This window comes from Morone saxatilis, unplaced genomic scaffold (genome assembly GCF_004916995.1).
Source record: "Morone saxatilis isolate NCDOM2014 unplaced genomic scaffold, NCSU_SB_2.0 Contig5, whole genome shotgun sequence".
NCBI classification, from domain to species: Eukaryota; Metazoa; Chordata; class Actinopteri; family Moronidae; genus Morone; species Morone saxatilis.
The window spans coordinates 10,553,901-10,573,826 of record NW_023340095.1 but is presented as its reverse complement, the minus strand read 5'-3'; the positions used below and the strand labels follow the sequence as shown (position 1 = coordinate 10,573,826).

The 19,926-nt window shown below is 37.9% G+C and overlaps 1 protein-coding gene across 1 annotated transcript in view; it reads left to right on the top strand.

Moving 5' to 3' along the window:
* The window catches only part of erbb4b (erb-b2 receptor tyrosine kinase 4b), a 293,042-nt gene that overhangs the window by 201,364 nt on the left and 71,752 nt on the right, over positions 1-19,926 (top strand). Inside the window, 8 exon segments of the mRNA XM_035677324.1 lie at positions 1,162-1,280; positions 2,381-2,522; positions 4,782-4,895; positions 5,447-5,573; positions 6,378-6,451; positions 11,684-11,774; positions 13,713-13,912; positions 19,196-19,328. Of these exon segments, the coding sequence (XP_035533217.1) occupies positions 1,162-1,280; positions 2,381-2,522; positions 4,782-4,895; positions 5,447-5,573; positions 6,378-6,451; positions 11,684-11,774; positions 13,713-13,912; positions 19,196-19,328 (1,000 nt within the window).

Sequence of the window (19,926 nt, the reverse complement as noted above, 5' to 3'; positions counted from 1 at the left end):
AGGTCTAGACCGAACTCCTTATTACATATTTACAGAGACCCAACAGTACCACTATGAGCAAGGCGAAGGGGCAAGGAAAAACTGAAACGTAGGGCAGACCCTTCGGCTCTAGGTGGGTGGTCGTCTGCCTCGACGATGTAATAGTAGTTAAAATAGCAGTAAAGCATTTATTGATATTAGTAAACTGTTTATATTTTTATTGAGTGATAAGCCTAACACTAGTGTGGATGCACAAGTGATGAGTATTGTACCCCCATTGTTTCCCAATAAGTCCTGTGAAATGCAGATCTTGTGCATACTTTTGCACACCCTCAGCAGCTTCTGCAGGCAACTAATTTAACTAACTAATTTAACTGCTTTATCCATCCCCAATAACTTTTAATTTAGCGGGTTTTCTGTGCTCATATATAAATCTTACCACTGACACCAGCTGTCTTTTTCTGTGAAATGTCAGTCCTGTGTACATTTACATGTGGCTGTCAAGAAGCGGGGCACACAGGAATACGGCAGCTCATACAGCTCAACATGCATTTGAAGAAAGGCTAGACAGACATTCACCATGAAGAGACAGCAGTATGCATATAGTTAGATAGGAATTGCCCTGTCTCTGTCAAATCCAGCTAGAGACACTCAAAAGAGCAGGCAGGGAGACAAAAACGTGATTGAAGATGGCTATAGTGGGTGGCAATTTGCTTTGGCTTTAGCTGAACTCGCCACACACAGATGCATATGCACACGCAAACACACGATCAGACTTGACGTGAATGGCCATCCTGTGGTATCTAGTATAGTGGAATACAATGGGTGTGCATGGACATTTTAAATCAACAGAAGCTTTTCTGTCTAAATGACTTTCATTTCAATCCAGTTCAGCTAAATAGTTGTATCTACATGACACACATTAGATATACAGTATTGCCAGAGCAGTGGGTGACAAATTTAATCACACTCATTAAAGAGCAAGAACGACCCTAAAGAACAAATTAGCTATCTTTTTTTATGCCGTCCTTCATTCAGTATCCTTTCCCGTTTACAGTGATACATCTGCAGTGAGTGTACCTTTTCTTTACTCTAAGGCTGCATAAATATTCCTCACCAATTTTAAGAAGATTTTTTAAGATATGTATTCTCTCTTTCTCTTTTCTTCATGTCATTCCACAGTAACTAAGACCGTGTGTGCCGAGCAGTGTGACGGTCGTTGCTTTGGTCCCTATGTTAGTGACTGCTGCCATCGTGAGTGTGCAGGTGGCTGCTATGGACCAAAGGACACAGACTGCTTTGTAAGTGAACAAACACACACACAAACACACACACACACACACAAACACACTTACTTTACAGCATTCTATGAAAAAAATACATGTTATTATATAATAATGTTATTGACATGATAATATACAAAACCCTTAAGGGCTTTTCTAAAGTTTTACTTTATATTTCCTGTTTTTCATAAATCTGCCACATGTTACCTGTGACTTTTAACTTCCTTTGATTCATGGTACTTCTGCAAAAAGATTTCTTCCTTCCAGACTATTTTTTTGCATTAAAATGCCACTTGTATGGCAAATATCATTAAATGACATTTCATTCCCATTTCTGCCTGACATGAGTGCCATTGTTAAATACAGACTCCACCAGCCCTTCCTCCATCCTGGCTCTTTGCCGTGTGCTTTATCAGTTTTATTTTCATCCCTCTGCATGTTAAACTTGTTTCTGTGCTTGTAAATTTGAATCCTCGATCACTACCGGAGCTTCTCTGCCTGACTTTGGACAGTATTGCTCATTCATTTTTTGCTCTATTTGATTCTCCACAGTTTCTTTTCTTTTCTTTTCTTATACTTAAGAAAGGTGATAAATGTTAGTACAGTACATTATTGTTATTTAAGACTCCCCCTGCCTGTCTTTCACTATTTTTCTCTCTGACTGACACTCTTTTTACAGGAATCAAGAATGAATAAATCAATTTGAGCGATGTTAAACCATTTTGAACATGGCTCCATGCTATGATTATATTAAATAAACCATTAGAACTAGCAGTGCAGTTTAAGAATTTCACATTCAGTTTAACAGTTAAGCTCATACTCAGAGCCATGAAGGAACATTTTTTTTAGGCTTAAACCATGTACAGTTAATATACACATTGGGGTAATGCCACCGCAAATGGTTTTGCATGTTTTATTCTGTGTTTCCATAAACAATGCAGTCCAACGACAAACAAATGCCTAAAATTTAGGCATTTGTCCAAATTCAACAATCCCACAGTACCACTAGGGATAAGTGAGAAAAAAATGTGTGATATGCAAGTGATATGAACCTTTAAATAAAGTAATGAATCAAAATATTTGTTCTATCACTGTGTTTGTACTGTGTGTGTTTGCAGGCCTGCACTAACTTCAATGACAGTGGGGCATGTGTGACCCAGTGCCCCCAGCCATTTGTTTACAACCCCACCACTTTCCAACTGGAACACAATCCCAGGGCAAAGTACACCTATGGAGCCTTCTGTGTCAAGAAGTGTCCACGTAAGTCTTACCAACTGGACACACACACTTTACTACTATACTGTACTTGTGATGACCTTACACTAATAACATAAATTCCCTATATCATCCCGATAATAAATAAAATACAGCGTGTATTACGCTTTCTGACGATAACTTATGTGTGTGAGTGCGTATATGTATATTTGTGAGGATACACTTTCAATCGGATCACTCAATACACATGTTGATACCAGTTCTGAACTGGGCCATTGTTACTGGGCTGGTTCAAAAGGCTGTTTAAGGGGTAAGACTTGGTTTTAAGGTTGTGGCTAGAATTAAGATAGATGAAGTTGAAAATAAGTGCTGGGGTTAGTCATTTAGTGGCAATGATTAAGTTCAGGGTATGGTGCAAGGGAATGCATTATGTTCTCAAAAGTATAGGAATTGTGGAAGTGTGTGTGTGTCTTTTAAATCCAGCATTTCATTACTGTCACTATGAAAACACTATGAAATCATGTGTGAGTATTCAGAATTTCGTAATAGGTGTTTATCAGGCACAAATGCCAAGGTCTTGAGATCCATAGAGAGGAAAGTGATTATTTACTTTTACGAATGGATGATGAAAAGATCTATTTATCTTCATCTCAAAATGAGTTCTATTTCTACACATTAGCCACTAAGAAAACACAGGATAGACAATGAACCCTTACCTCAACCCTTCTATTAAGAATGACAAGACCACAAATCTACAGACTGGTGACAAAGTTAAGGAAAACCAATAATAAAAGGTTTTAGTAGCCAGTGCGACAAGAATAGCTTTATCAGTGTAGCGACTATAAGCAACAACAACGACTGCAGTGCAATTTTTGTGTCAAGGATGACTGTGCTTAGTAATATTCACCTGGTTAAACCTCAGTGGCAGTGGTGTAGAATGACCTAACAGACTTGTCAGTGTGGGCCATGACATGCAGGGAAGAGGTTATGGAGGAGGCTGCCTTCATTATAAATGCCAGGACCTGGCTGCTAAATACTTCCTACCTAGTAAAGCTTTTCTGTGGTTTGCCGGTAATCAGTTTGGTCCTTTTTGTTTCTAAATTGTTTCTTGCATTACATTGGATCTGAATTACAAAACCACCAAAGTCGCTACTGATGTGTGTGTTTTCACCATTTTAACATGAAGAAATACCAAAAAATCAGATGCTATGCTGTGTTCACTTGTATTGCATCCCTTTGATGGTGCTAACACTGTGTGACACTGATTTACTAAATTGGAACCAACTGCTTTTTCCCTCTATCGCAAATCTTCATTCATTCTGAAACACACATCTCACTGTTTTACTATTGGTCAAGGTCTCACCCCCAGCACTCATTTATCTTGATAAGCTGTCTACCTTGAAACAGCCTCTGTCCTGAAATTTCGGTAACTGGTATTGGCAAAGCCAGTACAGGTGATAAGGAAGCAGGGGGTTTGGTCTGCATCACCCTAATATCAAACATTTTTAGTCTTGGTATTACTCCTATGTTCTGTGACCACTACCCAGCTAACCACTAACTACTCACCATGCACAGCTAATTGTGATTGCCCCATGCTGTTCACAACATCAGTGAAAAGGCCAACCAGCAGGGAGGGAAGTGGGACTTGCGCTTAAAGGCAGTGTTACTTTTAGAAAGACATAAGATGCAGTATAATAAACCATTTAAATGAACGTAATGTCCCTTATTGCTGCTTTAAAAACAGTGTAAGTTGTGGTTGTGTGCATATTTTATGTTTGTTTCTTTTCTTTTTTGTGGTAGTTGTTCATAAGTGTAATTTTAATTTCAATATTTGGGCAGCTGCTGATTCTTTTTTTGACATCAGTCTTACTTAAATTCCTAATTCTTGTAATTATGTTGTCATGTTATTGACATATGAGCTCCTTTTCCCGTAAGCTTGTCGTCCAAATGAATACAGATATTTAGAAATGGAACAGGGTCCAATAAAAAAAGTCAATAGAGCTGTAGATACACAAGTTGGACAAAGATGTAAGAATTACTTAATTTTTTTTTTTATAAATATTTAACACCCAGCTTATAAGTAAGTGTAAATTGCATTTAATATTAAACAATGTAATAAAATTGGATTGCTAAAAACTCCAGACATGAAGGTTTTACCCTGTAATGCTGTTGATGTGCAGTCAGCAAATTATTTTTTCTTTATTATGTGATTGCCTACACTAAGTGTCACTTATTGTACTGTATGTTCCTGTCTAACAATCATCAGCCATCTGTGCTTGACATTTACAGTGAATTGTTTTTCAGATAACTTTGTGGTGGACCATAGTTCCTGTGTGAGAGCATGCCCCAGTAACAAGATGGAGGTGGAGGAAAACCGCATTAAGATGTGCATTCCTTGTACTGACATCTGCCCAAAAGGTAAACCACAAACATACATACATAAAAACATACACATTTTTATTAGTAATTAATTCATTTCACATGTATTTAAATATTATACTATCACTGGTAATATTGGGCAAGCCAAGAACGTTTAAACGTCAGTAAATCATTACCACATTCATGGAGAGGCATGTATATACCACCTCCAAACCACCAGTTCCAGTGTGGCTTGAAATCTGCTGGATTTCTTTATGGCAAACACAGAAGAGCTTAAACAGAGCTAAAATCATGTTAAAATTGATTTAAGTTTTAGGCAATAGCAGAGTGAATGATGCAAAACCTGTAGTTCTTTTTTCATACTAAAAAAGCCACTGACATGGGACATAGACTAGCAGCTGCATCACCCATGGTCACATCTGTTTTAGAGTATCAATACAAAACCATTATTGGACATTAGAGAATTCTATACTGATATTTTTAAATACTGCCCATTACATACCTTTTAAATCTCTCTTTTTTTAGATATAGTTGTTAGAAATACATTTAATCATATTAATGCATTTTGCTATCTTATATGTGTGTTCCAGCCTGTGATGGAATTGGTACAGCTAGCCTACAGTCAGCTCAGACAGTGGACTCAAGCAACATTGACAAGTTTGTCAACTGCACCAAAATCAATGGCAACCTGGTGTTCCTCATCACTGGGATCAAAGGGTGAGAGTTTATCAGAATAAAATAGTGGAACTGTGATCATGTTTGGTCATTTTATGTCTTGTCTAGTATAGCTTTTAGCAAAGAAAGTCCTTTAAAATCTTAAAATTTAATATGTTAATGCATCTGAATAACTAAAATTTAATTTGACTAAGGATTTAGATATGTTAGAATTACTGAAATATATTTAAAATACATTCATAATAATGCTTTTAGCAATACTCTTGTCTCTCTCAGCTCAATCCACACCTCAGCAGTTCAGCAATGCATTCAGCATGAATACCTTTGGGTCCGAACACACTGCAAATATTAATAGTCAGATGTATTTTTTTCACATATTTTACTTTTAATATAAAATAAGACGGCCACCCTAAAAGCCCAAATAAAAAATGTAAACATGGTGTTAATTGTTTGAATGAATATAAATTATGTTGATGCAGTGCCAGTAATGGTAAGTGCTAAGTGAGTATGCTAAAAATGCCTTTAGAACTAGTAAATGTATATGCTCATAAATTACTCTAAGGAGTGTAAAAGGAATTTGCTGTGAGGAGAGTGTGGTGTGTAGGAGTGTGACTTTAAAAGACAAATGTACAGTATATATTATGTATGTGTAGATATTCTGTATGTATGCATGCGAGCAATCATTCACAAGTATTTTATCAACTTCAGCAAGAAAAAAAAACACACAAAGATCACATTCTTTACTGATTTGATATGATATTATGCAGTATAAAATGAACTATGTAGTATAAAATGAAGATTTCTGTTTGTGGTTGTGTTGGTCTGATCTCCCATTATCATTCACAGTGATGTCTATCACAACATTGAAGCCTTGGACCCAGAAAAACTCAATGTATTCCGCACCGTTCGGGAGATCACAGGTGAGTAATATCAATTTTACAACATGGATCTATGCACATCCATATGAGTTTATAAACAAACAAAAAAATAAATAGAATTCACTGTTACCTTTATCCCTTTTATGCCATATGTAGAGTGCATATATGATGCTTGTGTGTGTATCTGTGTGTGTGTATTTGCTCAAGTGTACCTCACCCCCCTCCCCCTGAGACTGTCCACACCAAGGACAGACATTGCAGCATAAGATGAATATCAGATGAGTCTTTCAATCTCCTCTGTCTCTCTGCTGCTTCTCCCTCGGGGAGTCCCTAGCCTTGAGTCCCATAGTCCCAGCTCTCCCTTCACGCACCATGAAGAAAAGATCCAGAACATGTGGTGCGCATCGTTAATCCTCTAGCTCCCCTATGCCACCACCACGTCTGAGCCACATGTGTACTGTCATCTTCCCAGCCCAGACATTTGACAATGCCATCACCAAGAAACCTCCTCCACATCTCCAATGTGACACTCCCCTAAAAAAAATGTTACTGTTGAAACATTGTAGGTGAAATGTTTTACTTATGAAGGGGGTTTACAAAAGCAGAAGATTTATTAACCCCCCCCCCCCTTTAAAAATACACATTTATTTAGGACTGTGTTTATGTATGATGTAACAGGATTACATTTATTTTATTTTGGTAGTTAAAAGGCTCTCTGGAATACATATTGAAATAAATGTTTTTTGTTACATATTTTACTAATTCTTAAAATATAATATATTGGGTACCAGCTTAACATTGAAGTGGCTGATTCATGCCTGTATTGTTCATACTCATGCTCATGCTCAGGCTATTTGTGGCCTCACCACATCATTCTGCCTGATCTAAATGTGATTTAAAGCAAACCACTCTGTAATGAAAAGCACTTGGTTTGTTGTAGTTCAAGTGCAAACAGAGTACTCCAGGTTTGGGAGTGAGCCAGCTAATAACTTCTGTAACAACAATGACCAGATTTTATTAATGCACTTAGTACCATTATCTGATGGAATATAGCAACTGACCACAGGAGTCAATTATAGCTAATTTGTAGGCCTCTCTAAAGGTCAGCCCACAAATCACACCCACTTGGTTTGTTTTTCCAACAAGTTGCGATCCATTGCTCGACAATTAATTGATTCTTTTACCACAAGCACAACTTAAAGGACTAAGTAAAGGAATAACTGAGCGATGGAAAAGAGACAGGAAGAGAGAGAAAAATCTAATCAGATGTTACACGCAAACAAGCTAAACAAACTAACAGATCTACATCATCTTATAAGGGGTAGGAAACCATCGCATACTCCTTGATTTCCTATCAGAATGGCTGAGTGTACAGATGGAGCAAGGCAGGAGATACTGAAATGGTTTAAAACTTAAAATACAATTAGTAAGCAGTCTTAGTCATTAACTGCGTGATTAGCTGGTGTCTTAGTAAATCACACATTAATTTCAGATTGTGAGCTCAAAATGTATGAAATGCAAACAAAATGTTTCATTCTGCCTTTCAAGTAGCCAAATCTGGATTTTTGATGGATCTGAATGCAGTAAAACATCAAAATCAAAATCACTACAAAATCAAAAACTTGACATCCAAGAGCTTTCCCCCCCCCCCTTTTCAGTTAGAGATGGCAGTTTGGCCAATGGTTTGTCCCTATCACCTGCTCTCAAACACCATGTAGTCAGAGATGTGTGTCAGCCGAGCTTGTCATCTCTCCGAGCTGTCAAGAGAACGTGACTTCTAACAGAGGAAGCAAACCTGCCTCTGTGACCCCAAGGTCACAACTAGCATTGCTCTAGCTTTCAAATGAGCTGTGTAGGAGGACAGCTCTCATCCTACACACCAGCACACCCGTCTCTCTCTCCAATTCTTTTCTTTTCTTCCTTCTCCTTCTTTCTTTATATCATCCTTTTTTTTCTTTCATTAACTCGTGCTTCTCTTTTTCACCACACTCAAAGACATATCACCAGATCAGGTTCCACACAAAGAGTGGGCAACTCACACAATTTAGCTGTGGATTTCTCAGTGTTGTGACCGGGAATGTAATCACCACAACTTAAGCACTCTTAACCTTTGCTTGTGAGCTCATGGCCTTCTTCTCTAAGTGGCTCCACGCTGTAATTTGCTCTGTGCATTGGTGTGCCACTGATGTGGCTCTCAGCTGAACATGGACCACTGCTAGGTGATCTTTTAACTCACAGAGTTAAGAAGAAGGCGAAGACACCAATTACGATTAGGCTTTTTTTCCTATCACACCTATTACAAGTACTTATATAATTTCCCCTTCGATTATACCAGTGTTATTATTGTCCATAAATTATATGTACATACTATATGACATCATATGACACTTTTGTGTAAAGTGTATTCAAGGAATCGCAGAAATGTATTTATAATTATACAACACCAGGTTGTATAACAAAATGAGAGTTTGCAGTTCCTTCTACTACACACATAGAAAATAAATACAAACAACAATATAGACAGTTATTTATATACATACACATATACACCCAGAAAATCAATTTGCAATGCATCTTTTGTTAAAGTAACAAGATAGTGATGATAATATGGTTTTCATCTTCACATAAAAAGAAACACCATCAATCCACTTTGACTGCATTTCAGAATCAGCCATCATCGATATAAACACAGTCTGCCTCCTCTCGTCCTGCGCTCTGTTGGTTTCAAAATGTATATCCTGGTTATCTTTGTATATCAAGTTTTCAACTGTATTTATTTATTTTAAGGATTAGGTAGGCTGTTATTCTGTGTTTTATTTTTGTCAACAACAACAACAACCAACAATGCTGTAGTTAGTCTTTCCATACTTTCTGACTTCCCAACCCCTGTCTGCTTCATTCAGCCCCAAACCCATTCATTTGTTCTGAATATGTTCTGTAAATCCTTTCAAGGTCCAGTGTGCAACATTTAGGATGATATATTGGTGGAAATGGAATATAACATCCAGGGAATCAAGTATGTTTTCATTAGTGTATAATCATCACCTGAAAATAAGAATGATAATGAATGAACAACCAGGGCGACAGTATATCTCACTCATGTGTTTTGAGTAGGTTTTGGAGAACAATTGATATATCAGGGTACAGAAACAATAATCATTAGTAGAATCAATTCATTGTTGGTTTTTGTCTTTTCATGGGATTTGTTTATAATAAGAAAAATGTAGAATATCCCTTTTAAAAAATAACTCTGGATGCTTTATCATCAGTGCCATCCATCTTAGCCCCTAAACTCATCCAAAGCCCTACAGTAGCAGCAATTTTGACCACTTGCAGTTTTAACAACACTTTGGTTCTAATACGTTCACATTCCCACCTGTATGCATCAGAATCAGAATCAGAATCAGAAATACTTTAATAATGCATCTCATTAAGGCTAATAGTGCATGTTTTCTACGTGGTCAGTTTTTTCAGCAGTATTTAGTTGAAGAAAAATTTAAACTAAACAAATAAAAAAACCTGGAAAATTGTAAATATATACACTTAAAACTTCTCCACACGGTGAATCTGTACCTACCTTGTCCATGTACACATTACTGTAGGTACAGATTCACAAGCATATGTGTGCTGTTAGCCCAGTATTACATTAGCACAGCACGTGTGCAGCAGGCATTAGCTTGTTACCTTGATTAGGAAGCACCCCTAGCCACCGAAAGAGCACTATGGTGGAGCTTTGAGGTGCCTCAGCACTGCAGGTTTTGTCATTAAGACAATTAGTTCCGACAAGTACAATGCTAACGATTCTATAGTACTGCTGTCTTGGGGCTAAGAGGCCCTCAGTATCCTGAACTATACACCATGAAGCCAGAGACAGGGGTGCAATAAACAAAACGGACAAAACCAAAACTGCTGTTAGCTTTTATAAATAACCATTTTCCAGCAATACATTTTAGGATTCTTTATAAATATCACATAATACTCTATAACAGAATGAATTCCCATCACTATTCTATCATAATGGCAGCCATTATTATTATTATTATTAAATTTATATTGTATCTTCTCAGGAAATGAGGTAAATAAGTAAATAAAGTAATAAATAGTACTATCTAAGCATTGTTTTCCACATTGGAAAACGATAATAATATTGAATTTATTCTCTTTTTTCTGCCACCTGTTTGGCCATAACTATTGTGGTCATGCATATAAGAAGCTCTAGTGTGAGGATGTGTTTCAAATTCAGCTCATTTGCATGAGCCGTTTGCATGAACCCTGGTGTGTGATTCCTCACAATTACCTGACTTCTTTTTTTTTTTCATTTCCTCATCAAACACTCTTAATAAGCATTCGCTCAAACCCTGCTGCTGCCCAGCTGGGATTGACATAACAAACAAAACGGTGTCCAAGAACTGATAAAAGTGCTGCTGAAGGTTATTGCTCACTTGTCAACAAGCCATGAGCTCCCTTCTTTTTCACAACTCTGCTTACCTCCCCCCACCACCCCTCCCTTTTGGATACACAAAGTTATGTTTCCTTCAGGAAGAAAACACAGGGTTTAATATAATACTGTTCATTATATGCCGATCACACCCACAAGGTTCTCACCGTTTACCACCGCACCTTTCTCTCCTTCTTTTTTCAGGAAAGCAATACAACAGCAGCTTGATGCCTCTGTGTTTTCTTTCAATTGAGTAATTTGTGACATTTTGTGTTTAGTTTGTCATCATAGTTACCTGGACTCCCCTTACCTCCACCTTCGTCCTTCTCTCTGTGCATCTTTCCTTAGCCTCCTGGCCTCATCCAGCTGTGTTGTTTGTCCTGTGGTGTTGGCTTAGGGATTGTACCCCCTGCCATTCCTTACTAAATATTTTATATTTCTGAATCCATTATTGAAAATCCTAAATGAACCACAGCCATCCTTTCAGCTATTCATTTAATCGTCTAAATGATTCAACAGTAGGGAGGCAGATAAGGAAATGCAAAAATATTGATATATCAAACTTTACACTCATCTAGCTGGCACCAAACTCCTCTGTGAACTTGCTGTGCCTATAACATTTTTCTGGCTGGGAAGTGCTTGGCTGCTTTCAGATGAGACTCAGGTGGTGTGGTTACTGTGGTCCGGGAATGTTGCTAATTCCAAAGAGATGCCAACTCTCTCTACTCATTTTATTCTTGTCACTGTGTGAAATAGAGGGTGTGATAGACAGCTCTAGTCTGTCAGTACTGGTGACTCATTATAACCTGTGTGTGTGTGTCTGTGTCCCCATTTAGGATTTCTGAACATCCAGTCTTGGCCTGAAAACATGACAGACTTGAGTGTTTTCTCCAACTTGGCAACTATTGGGGGAAGATCGTTGTACAGGTACATACCAGAGAACATAATAGAGTTCAGTACTTGGAAATGAAAACCAAGCTAGTTATTATTATGAGTTTAGTTATATTTTTTAGCAAAAAAAAAATAGTTTTCTCTGACTAAAAGTCTTTGGGAAGAGAGAATTCAATGGTGATTGAATTTGTCAAAATGTATTAAACCTTCTGTCTAATCAGTGACATGATAATTACAAGTAAACACTGTTAAAGGTGGCCTGTGTAGTTTCCTTGTAACACACTATTCTTGTATTCTTAAGGTCTAACAAACATGGTGAGTGCATTTCCTTCCTCGGAAAACATTTGCAAAGCTGATTCTGATTAACTGCAATATTAATACAACTTGCACACTTATACATATCAAATTGACTTTTACATAATTGTTTAATTGTTAGCACAACTACTTAGTTTTTATTCATTTTAACACATACATGTGGTTTGGTTGGGTATGCTTCTATAGTCAAATTGGTGCATTTTTTAATTTTTATTATAAAAGAAATATGGCTAACATTAGCTTGTACCAAAGAATTGGTTGGTGCCCACAACACCTTTTGTGATGTTTTTGTTTTGACATTTAATAAGCCAATTTAGTTGTTTTAACCTAGCTGATGGAACATAATTAATTGGCATTTAATATTTAGTGATTTTCCAAAGGTGCTCTGAAAATGTGCATGACATTTGGATAGAAACTAAATGAGCGTCTGTGTAGCTGATGGCATGGTGTTTCTTTGTGTGTGTGTGTCTGAGTGTGCGCACAAGGGTGTGTGTGTGTGCACCTGTGTGTCCTCCACCTGCAGATGGAAACAGCAGGCTACAGTACAAATTACAGCCTGCCACCCACCCTTATCCAATGCTTAATCCTGCATCCTCTCTGTCTAACTGAAGGCTTTGACATCCCACTGGCCTCCTGTCATTTTTAAACTGTGCAAGTGGGGCACATGGGGAAGAGTGGGAGAAGGAGAGGGAATCAAAGAAGGAAAGGGAGGCATACTGATTAAAAAAGAATCTGTTGAAGTTATGTTGAAACAGCTTGTAGCAAAAAAAAATGAAATAAGCAGAGGCAGTGTATTACTTGAAGTTTGACAACACTAGAATATTTAAGGTTCTAGATGGAACATTTTAAATCACAATGATGTAATTATTGTTCACAAACAAGACTATTGTGGAGATAATTGGTAGAACCATTTACTTTAATTTGTTATTTGTTTTCTCCATATATTTACTTTAACATACTGAAAGTCATTTTCCACTGAGTAAACGCATTGTCCTTAATGTTCTGTTTGGATTTTGTACTGCAATCCGTCACAGTTCCATCCAAATCTGACTCTGTGGCTTGGAGTGTAAAGTGCAACAAAGAGGCTCCTAGGTCAAATGCGAGTTGTACTTTTGAACATCTATTGTGCACCTATTCTGCATTATCGTTTAAATTCTGTGGACATATTAAGTGTTAATCAAGTTTGGGTGTAGGATGCATGTCTACGGGCTTCCCTCTGACAATGGCTTGTTTCAGTTGTCAATATTGACATTTTTATTATTTAACCATGAACACAGTCGCTCCCTAACCATAACCACGTGGTTAAAGGTTTAGATAAGTTAAAGAATAATGTATTCAGGCAACATTGTATTTCCCTTAAGTGGGTTGCTTGCATATTATTATCTTTTGTAGGAGATAAATTGATTTGGAAGATAAAGCAAGTTATACAACCTTCATAAATAAGTTGCATAGTAACATGACAGAAAAAATATATGATTTTAATAAAAAACCTGATCAAAACCTGAAAAATAAATCCAAAATCTCTGCCTTTTCCTTCACTTTTTTCTCCTTTCCTCTCCCTGTTACACCTCATCCCTTCTCCTTTTGCTCTTCTCATCTTCCTTCCCCTTCCTGTCTGGCCCTCTCTTCCTCTCACCTCCACTCATTCTTCACTCTCAGTGGGATTTCCCTGCTGGTGTTAAAGCAGCAGGGCATCTCATCATTGCAACTCCAGTCCCTAAGAGAGATCAGCGCTGGGAATGTCCACATCGCAGAGAACAGCCAGCTTTGCTATTACAGCACCGTCAACTGGACAAGATTGTTCCGCACTGCAAACCAGAAGGTTCTGATCCGCAACAACCAAAGCCCACAGCAATGCTGTAAGTTCATACAAAAATCATCACAAACATTACAAACTAAAAACTCAGTTGTTTCTGTACCAAACAGAAATGGAGGTGCATGCCTTGCTTTACCGGGGTATAGGGGTCACATTCCATTGAATCCCAATGTCCCTAGTTTGATTCTGCAATGTTTTACCATTTTCTTGCCACTTTTGGAAAAGCGTTTTTTCACAAATCTGGATGTTAGTATACACATGGCGTACAAAAGCATCAATCTCAGTTTTTTTCAACTTAGAGTGGGTACGTAAGAAATACAGTATCACTCCCAATTAAAGTACAATTGGAAAAACTAACCTGTTGTCGATCTAAAAAAAGAATAGAATAGAGCCACTTAATCGTTTTAATCAGCCCAGTTTGTTTTGTATCTAGTTTTGGCTGAAATGTGTGCTGCTCACATATTTTACCACTATCCCATCTTAGTCTCTTTGAATCTTAAACCCAGTGTCCAAAACTGTTAAAAATGTAATAAAAAGTAAGACAGAAACCAAAATAGGAGCACTTAACAGTAACTTTCAAGTAGCTAACCACTATAAAATTAACAGCTGTAAAAAATCTGAATATTGAGGTTTCTATGCCTTTTATCATTGTTTCTCCTGTTATGTGATGTTGACCATGAGCTAAATGGTTGGAGACTTCATCAGCTGGCAGACTATAGAAATCTTTAAACAGCACCAACTGGCCTGAACGATTGAACAAACTTGGCTCAACTTGGCCGCGACCAGTTGTGGGTCCCAAATCATGACCATAATCATCTCTAAATGTAAAATAAAATCTAAATGTGTGTTCCCACCTTTAGCCCCACTACCTGATGGAATGTGCTGAATGGCTGAATAATTGTACTGCTCACTGTTATGAACTGTGATGTATTTTGAAGGAAAGGAATATCTACCATGTCTGTTAAGGCACTTTAATATGCAGTTAACTTCACTGTGCTCCTGCAGACAGCAGCAATGACACTGAACACGAGTAGACACAAAAACAGTAACTTGTCATCACTATTATTATCTGCCTAGCGTATGACTGGAAGCTATTATCTCAGTAATTTATAAGGACAACTAAAAACAATAATCCCATTATTAGACTAATTAACCAACAGAACCATTCAGAGAAAGCAAGGTTTGGCCAAACTAACTTAGGCAAATATCTGAAGTTGTGTCTCTAAAAATGGAAGAACTTTTTATTATATCACTGCCATAAGTGTTAAGACATTATTCATTTATGTATAATGTTCATTAATGAGCCAGTATTTGCATTATTGAGTTAGCCCCTTTTCACTGTTCATGCGCTCCTTTCCCCTGGGCAGTTCCTTAATGTTGGGCACACACACACACACACATACACACACACACCAACACCCGCGTAACGTACACTCTCGTCTCTCTTTCTCCTCTTTCTCTCTCTTTCTCTCTATCTCTAGTGCTTTGAAGATTTGGGTGAGACTCAAACGTCACACACTGCTCTCCTTGACATGGCTCTGCGTGTGTGCATCAGAGTGTGGTGTGTGGTGTGTGGTGTGTTGTGTGTGTGTGGGGGGGGGGGGGGCAGCGGTTTGTGTGTGTCTACACTTGACTGAGCCTAGCAGGGACTGGGAAAGGGGAAGTCTCGCACCCTTACAGGGCAACAAAGACAGAGGAGGAGGAGTTATGTGCCCATTATTAATTTGTAGTGTTGGTTTTTACAGTAGCACTTCCTATAAGTTGAAGTACTAACTACGTTCGCCAGCTGAAACTACAAAAATATAATCACGGTTGTGTTTTTTTTTTTTTTTTAACAAAACGAGATTGAAGACAAATGAAAAAAACAAAGCCTGTTAGGTTTTGCTTTGAATTGAGTATTACTAACTATCTCTTACAAGTTTTGACTGAACATTTTTTCCAATTAATGTTGTCAAAGTTAAAGCATCATGGGTTGTAACAATAGCTAACAAGTCCTACTGAGTCAACATCTGGTTCTAGTTTGTGTTCAAACAAGACAGTCAGGCATGTTTGCATTTTGTAGAAAAGATCTGTAGAAAGGATGGATGTGCTAATTTTGTATCAAAGGGAGTATTAACTGATAAAGACAAGATTTTAGCTACTAGAACCTAGGGCAAATATTTGACAAAAGTGAATTCCAGAGCCTATGATACGGTCCTTAAACTTACTGTTCAGTTATGGCACATTAGCAATAAAATGTCAGTCTTTTATAATGATGCTTTTAGAGTGCAGAATTTGGGATAATACATGACAGAGAAAAGTATTTTGTTTTCTTCACACACTTCTTCAAAAGGTCAAGGGATAGAAATTGCACCGTTATTAGCCTCATCAATGCACTCAGTAGAACAAACTCTATCCAGAAAGGGCTCTTTCATAACCGTAGCTTTCTCAATAATGTCTTAAAGGCCATGCACTGCACACACATGGTAAACCCACACAGGTGATTTTAATTGTTTTGGCTGCTTAGAGCGCTTCTCAAGAATGGGTGGGTGTGTACCGACTGTTCTTAATTGTCATCTCCCTGTCACTCCCATTAGCTGCATATTTTAGTGCAAGAGGAATTCCACCTTTATCATTCATATTAGTACCTTCAACCTGAGCAGAGATCTAATCAGCCAGAAGGACTGCTTTAAGTTACAATCAGTATTCTTATATACAGTCATTCTTAAATAATGTTCTTCGTAGATTGGAGCAATTGTTGCTGTTATTCGTGACTCCAGCTGATGGAACCAATGTAGTCTAGTTTCAAAATAAAAGATGTGATGACATGAACACATTTTGGTGACTCAGTGGTGGCCAGGGGCTCTTGTAATGCAGCGATTTAATTAATTGCAGTTTAAAACCAGGACTCCGTACTAGCAAAAAAATATGTTTTGCATTTTTAAGGATTTCTATGATTTCTATGACTTTTCTTCAAACTAATTACTCCTAATTCCTAACATTAAAAGTTTTGAAAAAAAAGTTAGCACACCCATTTTGTTGTCCCGTGTTGCACAGGGGCAAGGTTATTTCCCCAGCTGCCTGCCTACACACTTTAGGCTTCTCAATGGCTGCCCTGCTTTACTTTCAATGCCTCCTTTGATACAGAAGAAAGGGATGCAGCAAGCTGAAGGCAACAGTTGAGTTCAAACTACATCTCTCCCCACAACCCTTTTAATCTGTTAACCAGCATCGCATCCCAGTTCTGTGACAGGTGTTTGTTTGTTCGCTTATTTTTATTTAATTTTTGTCCTATTGTTTTTTTTTTCATTTGTTCTTTTGATGATTTAACTTCTTTTCTCTTTGTCTTTCTTTTGTTTTCTTTCTTTCTTTCTTTCTTTCTTGCCTTATTTCATGCCAGTTACAAGCCTTTATCATAATCATCATCATAGCTTATTCTCCTCCCATGGGACTCAAAAAGGCACCTGTCAGCATGAGCCCCATGGGCTTTTGTTTTCCAACCATGTCAGAAACATCTGAAGTTGGTATCTTTTTGATCTTGCAAGTGTTGTATAGTTAAAAATCCATCCAACCTCTCCTCCTCCCGTGTTTATTTCCTTTTACTCAACACCCATCATTCCTCCTTCTCCTCATCTTTCCCTCTGCCTGGTCAGTTTACCTAAAGGCACTGGATGCCCAACAGAGGTGGGTTTGTCTCCTGTGAAAGGCAATGCTTTCATCCTCTGCCCTCAAAAGAAACACTTGATTTCTGTTTTCTCCATGTATCTGCATCCTTCTGTGTGAATTTTTAAGCATTCTGAGCATGGCTATGGCTGACACTAAGGCATAGCCCCTAGCTTACATGTGGCCAGGACCTCAAAAACAGCAGTGGGTCCTTTTTATAACCATGTTCATATGGAATGGAAAAGAGAAGAGAAGAGAAGAGAAGAGAAGAGAAGAGAAGAGAAGACTGTTTTAAATCGATAGACAAGGGAAAAGCACGTCAGATGCAGATGGGGTGATAAAAGTTCCCAGTGTATCTGCAGTGCTGTCACTGTGTTACTTCAACACTCTCATTTTGTCACTATAATGCTCTCAGATGTAGCAACTTTTGTAGAAGTGAGTGCTGAAGGGGGACAAAGAGAGAGTGATAAGAGACAGGCACAAGAAGAGAATGGAACAGAGTAGATGTAATGGCCCGCGTCTGTTGGTACCATATGAGAAACAGTGAGGCAGAAACAGAGAGAACAGCATACAGATTGTTCACTATGAATGGTTTGGGAGAAGGGGGCGTTTTTCTTTGTACGACTGAATGCAATCCAAAGTAAATCTAAACGACACGTTTCACGCTTGTCTCTTTGTAAATCAAAGGTGGCTTTCATATTGGCTTTACATAATTATCCAAACAACCAACAATACTTGTTTGGACTGTTCATGTGCCGCAATTGATTTGTGTGTTGAAAGCAGACTCTAATATTTATGGATTGAAGCCAAAAGAAAATCTTTATTTTTAATATTCAATATCGACATGTTTGATCCTTTTGACACCAAAAATTATGAGAGGAGATGAAAGGGTCTGAATACAGACAATAAAGTTTCAGGCTAAAATTCTCGCCTTCTCTTCTGTAAGTCTAAATCAACAAGTCTGCATGGCATCTGCAGGTGCCTTGAAGGTCCCACCAGTGCTTCGTCACTGTTGGCTCAGCATTTTTATAATGAAGCAGCACAGCTCACTCCTTTGCTAGCTCCATGGTGAGCAATACCACACAGTACTGCACACACACACACTATGAATAAACAGAGACTACTTATATAATATATATATATACAAAACATACAGTATATACATGCAGAATGGATGGCCATCACAGTCTTTGACTTAACTAAGGTAATGAATCTAATGTTTTAAAAAGTGTAACTGTTGCTGGGATTGAATGTAATCATTTTATAAGAGGAACTAGGCTGTTTTTCAGTCCACGTTATTGTGTTCAATGAATATTGAATAGAATAGAAATAGTGTAACCCTACAGCACGTCTTTGAGACCCACACCTATTCCTCTGTAATTACTCCTTACATTGATTAGGAAAGTCGTATCTACAAAAACACACCTTTTATAGACCAACAGCTGCTCTGTGAAGGCGGAGAAATGTAATGTAGGAATGAACCTTCACAAATTGCATGTGTCTTAGTACATCTAGCCTGTTTTTTCATTAATAATACCTCTATTTTATATCTAGTTAATTTGAGCTAATTTAGGGTGTATTCTTTGCATCTGCATTGAGTCATCAAAGCACAACTAAATTCTATTCGTGTGTAATTCTGTGTTCTTTTACTGTCTTTATTTTTGTGTATGTGTGTATTGAGCAGCCAAGGAGAACATGGTATGTGACCCGCTGTGTTCGGACGCAGGGTGTTGGGGTCCTGGCCCAGACCAGTGCCTCTCCTGCAGACACTTCAGCCGTGGACGAACCTGTGTGGACACCTGCAATCTTTATGAAGGGTGAGTTATGCATGAGCGTGCACACATACACTCAGATACATCAATACAGTCACTTATGTCATCCTGACTGGTGGATTACATTGTGCTAGTTAGATAAATGGATGTACGGTCGGAGGTTAGGTAGCATTCTTGCTGCTTGACTGATTGAGGGAGATAGCAGATGGAGAATATACCTTTTTACAGCACCCATTTTGACATGAAATAGTAGGGTAAATACAGGTGTCACCAGTGATACTAATTAAGGTTCTGTTCCATTCAGTCAAACAGAGCAAGATAATAGATTTCCTTCGTGTAAGCAATGTTCTGTCTAAAAAACTACAAAATAACAGGGGAATTATAATTTCCTTCCCTGATAACATAATGTGTAGTTTCTATTTGACAAGACACCACCTCTTTCCTCTCTTTCTGATGAATGCACTTGCTGTATCAGGCTGACCAAAAGCATGGCTAATTTAAAGCAAAATAGAAACTGAAGAAAAAGATCAACTTCTCTTTTGAGGGTAACAAAACTGAAGACACCACTTTCTTCTTTCAGCCAAGTAAATCGCCACAAAAGAAAACCTGCAGGGCATCAACACACACACACACACACACTCCC